This window comes from Blennius ocellaris (assembly GCF_963422515.1).
Source record: "Blennius ocellaris genome assembly, chromosome: 2".
Taxonomy (NCBI): domain Eukaryota; kingdom Metazoa; phylum Chordata; class Actinopteri; order Blenniiformes; family Blenniidae; genus Blennius; species Blennius ocellaris.
This window is the reverse complement of record NC_137651.1, coordinates 25,191,822-25,196,020: the sequence shown is the minus strand read 5'-3', so window position 1 is coordinate 25,196,020 and position 4,199 is coordinate 25,191,822. Positions and strand designations below refer to the sequence as shown.

Sequence of the window (4,199 nt, the reverse complement as noted above, 5' to 3'; positions counted from 1 at the left end):
TTGGAATAACCTTTTTCAAAATTTAACATTCATGGTTTGTCAAGCATAGAGCTTAAAGTTGTGATGTAGCTTTTGAACATGTATATCAATATCTCCATTCACTCATTCATTCATTCAGATATTCATTGAAAATCTTTGCATTTATTCCTAACATTTTGTGCTGATTCAAGCATAAATAAACTAGTTATGGTTTACCTATTTATTTTTATAATTTCTGTTATTTTTATAATTTCTGGACAATGTGTAATAATCTGCTCGAGGTTTTTTTCAAATGTAAGTACTGATCAGAACTATTGAGTGTGTGTGAGCTAACAAAAAAAGTATAAAACTGCAGTCCAGTTGGTTAGTCAGTTAGTTAGTTAGTTAGTTAGTGAGTCAGGAACCTGTTAATACAATGTTTCAAAGTGAAAATGCAATGGGTTTTTTTTTTGTGTTTTGTTTTCAGAAAAGTTTTTTCTTTACACTGCAACATTCGAAAAACAACATCCATTTCCATGGCAACGGCAGAAACACGGGGGTGACGTTTGTATTGGTTTTTATGTTGTTTTAAGCTTTGGGGAGGTGACCTTGGGTGTTGTAAATGGCATGAACAAAAAAAAATATATATTGAATTAGATTAATCCCTGAGCAGAGATTAAAAAAGTCCCACATGTTGACTTCAAATGGAGCAACTTGTATGTGGTGCAGAGCTCCGGTCAGTAATGTGCACTTGTTGCCATGCTTTGATGAGTTCCCCCCTCGACTCCCTGCCGCTCGGCTCCTTCTTTAACTGTAAGAGCAGACAAAGGAGTAGGAGGAGTTGGATGGGAGGCTGTGGGTGGAGTCACCACAGCTGCTCTCTCTTCCACACTCAAAGTACAAAAACTGTCTGTGATACCGGCACAAAGGAGAAGTGGAGGCTCGCAGTGTGAGGAGTCCAGCGTGAAAGCCCCCTCCCTGCAGGCTGTTCGGAGGCAGAAGCACCGAGGGAGTGAGGGGACAGGAAACTGGCCCTGAAGACAGACACATTGTCCCACGGGAGACTTGAAACACTGGGATCAAGTCAAGGCTCAGCTCTGGGTGAGAAGCATGGTGGTTTTTGTGGTGAGCACATGACAACTCGGCTGCTCTGGGAGTCACAAAGAGAGGGACCCCTGCCATGAGGACCCCCAGCGCCCCCCCCCCCCCCCCACCCTTTTCGTGTCCAGAGTATGAATATGCCATCTTCTGCTCTGTGGACTGAGTGAGGATTGAAAAGGAGGCACGTTGTTGGGACTGATTTCTGAGTGAGTAAAGCAGAGTTTGTGACTTGTGAGGAAGAGAGAGCGAGAGAGAGAGAGAGAGAGCAGGGGGAAGGGAAGACACTCCAGACTGGATCCCTGTCCCCTGGGAGGGGTCTTTTCAGCACGAGATAACCCCCAAAATCACTACATTAAGAGAGTGGAGGGAGTCACGCCGACCATGTGCAGCGGTCCCCTCCGTCCCGGACAGCTGTGCTGGAAAGTAACGTCACTGCTCAAAGGCTGAGGGTCTTTCAATGCATCCTGCTCTTTGCCTTTCATTAGTGGTCAATTCGCCACACAGGGCAGGCTGTTCATTAAATAGCCATTACATAACGGACACCCCCCCTGTCCCAAGGCTCTTTGTCTGTCACCATGTACAACACGACCCTTCTGATGGGCAATCCCACTCTGCCATGGCTGAACACCACCGAACAGACCTTCAGCTGCAACAAGAGCGACGGCTTCAAGTACCCGCTGTACAGCACCGTCTTCAGCATCGTCTTCATCATCGGACTCATCACCAATGTCGTGGCCATCTACATCTTCGCCTGCTCTCTCAAGCTGCGGAACGAGACCACGACGTACATGATGAACCTGGTGGCGTCCGACCTGCTGTTTGTCTTCACGCTGCCGCTCAGGGTCTTCTACTACATCAACCAGAACTGGCCCTTCGGGGGGACACTGTGCCAGGTCTCTGTCTCCCTCTTCTACACCAACATGTACGGCAGCATGCTCTTCCTCACCTGCATCAGCGTGGACCGTTTCCTGGCCATCGTGCACCCGTTCCGCTCCCGGATGCTCAGGACCAAGCGTAATGCTAAGATAGTGTGCACTGCCGTGTGGGTGCTGGTGCTGTCGGCCAGTTTGCCCACGGGATTCTTGTTGCAGACCACCACCGACAACAAAAAGGCAAATGCCACCTTCTGCTTTGAGAACTTTTCATCCACGCAGTGGAAGTCCCACCTGTCCAAAGTGGTGATCTTCATAGAGACGGTGGGCTTCCTCATCCCGCTGCTGCTCAACGTGTGCTGCTCCATCATGGTGCTGCAGACCCTCCGTCGCCCCCAAACCATCAGCCGCGGCGGGAAACTGAACAAGACCAAGATCCTGCGCATGATTGTCGTGCACATTTTTATTTTCTGCTTCTGCTTCATCCCCTACAACGTGAACTTGGTGTTCTACGCCCTGGTCCGCACCAAGACTTTAAAGGGCTGCTTCATGGAGTCGGTGGTGAGAACCATCTACCCTATAGCACTCTGCATCGCTGTGTCCAACTGCTGCTTTGACCCCATCGTGTACTACTTCACCTCCGAGACCATCCAGAAGTCCATAAAGAGGAAGTCCCAGACCAGCCATAACTATGACGTTAAGTTCTCAGAGGCCCTGCAGTCAGAGACCACCTCCAACCTGCAATGCAGCCTGAGGACCCTCAAAGCTAAAGTCTTCAACGGGGAGTCCGCAGTATGACCAAGGGGCTGCAACACACCCATTTGTACAAATCCCGGCCTCCACGGGACACTGGGAATGGATTCTAAGGAGCTGTGTTGTTTCTTCTTATCTCAGCCTTCATCGTGGGTCGAATGTTCGAACCTTTGGTCGAGAGCGTGGCTTTGCAGTATTACTACACGACCCTCTGTCCCCCAGCTGTGGATATGTTGATACTACTTAATAACTTCCCTTTTCCTGTGGAATATTCTGTAATTGTGTTAAGCACAATTACTCTGCCAGTGACCTGGAAGGGAATGTGATCACTGAACAGCAGGACAGTAATTATAATGACTCCTACATGTGCCTGTATATTTGTACATTTCCATGGTAAGTCGTGGTGCTAACTTTAGCATACTATCTATTAAATTAACATTAAAAAAACAGTACAGGGCTGTTTTATTGTTTTTGTTGTGATTTACGAATAAGTGACAGGAGTGCTCTTTTATTTGTTTTCGCCGGCATTTCATTGTAGACTTTACGTCTTTATTGACCATTAAATGCAGAGAGTTCTTCATACTGCACTCATGCTAATGAATAAAATTCATGTATTGTCTAAAGCAAATGAATGAAAACTTTTGTTCTGGAGTAAAATATAATGCAGTGATTCACAACCAGGGGGCCTGACCTCCACGGGGGCGCTAAAGTTTCATGGGGGGTTATTGATTTTGTGAATATATAGATTCTGTGTCACAACAAAGAAAAACTTTAAAGTTTAAATCTAAAGGTTATTATGGCAGTAGATTATCAGTCTGACACACTCCAGATGAAATTGGACTGTATATGACCCCCGAAATGAAATGTGTTAGACAATCTACTAAATGTCTCAAAAATAGCTGAATGTGATTTAAATTCAGTTATGTTTACATTCAAAGTGAACGCAGCAGGAGCATAGTTGGTGGCACATCAGGCGAAACAGAAAGACGCCTCTGTCAAAAAGAAGGGGGAAAAAAAAGAGTAAAAAGAGGCAAAAAACTAAATTGGAGCTGAAGGCTTCTTTTGTGGGGGGAAAAACTGTAGGAGATGTTTGAAACTGTGCAAACGGGACTTCCTAAGATGTGTGAACCCAAAGAGTTTATCCTCAGAGGAAAGGAATTGTCATTGTTACAGAATATAACAAAGAAACTGTATTTCACATTTCGTGTGTTTTGAGGTTTATTCAACTTGTGTTGTGATTGTACAGGGTGTGGTGGTGGTGTGTGTGTGTGTGTGTGTGGGGGGGGGGGGGGGGGGTTGCTGTGACTCTGACTGAGGAGTGCCAACATCCTGTGTAGCAACCCACAGGCTCACGAGAGAAATAAATAAGAGCAAACTAGCTGCATTCGCCTCCATAGACGTCACGCCGAAGCCCCACATCAGAGGCAAAAAGCAGGAAGTGTGTTTAAAGCAGGCGTTTTGGGTGAATAGTGCAGTTATTTCTCATTCTCTTACATTTTTAAGATGCATACGTCA

At 46.2% G+C, this 4,199-nt stretch overlaps 1 protein-coding gene across 1 annotated transcript; it reads left to right on the top strand.

Moving 5' to 3' along the window:
• Nucleotides 1-1,178: 1,178 nt before the first annotated feature.
• Nucleotides 1,179-3,834, top strand: lpar6a (lysophosphatidic acid receptor 6a). Its single transcript, XM_080512058.1, has one exon. The coding sequence runs from the start codon at nt 1,635-1,637 to the stop codon at nt 2,727-2,729; it is 1,095 nt and encodes a 364-aa protein (XP_080368184.1). The 5' UTR covers nt 1,179-1,634; the 3' UTR covers nt 2,730-3,834.
• The last annotated feature ends 365 nt before the right edge of the window (nt 3,835-4,199 follow it).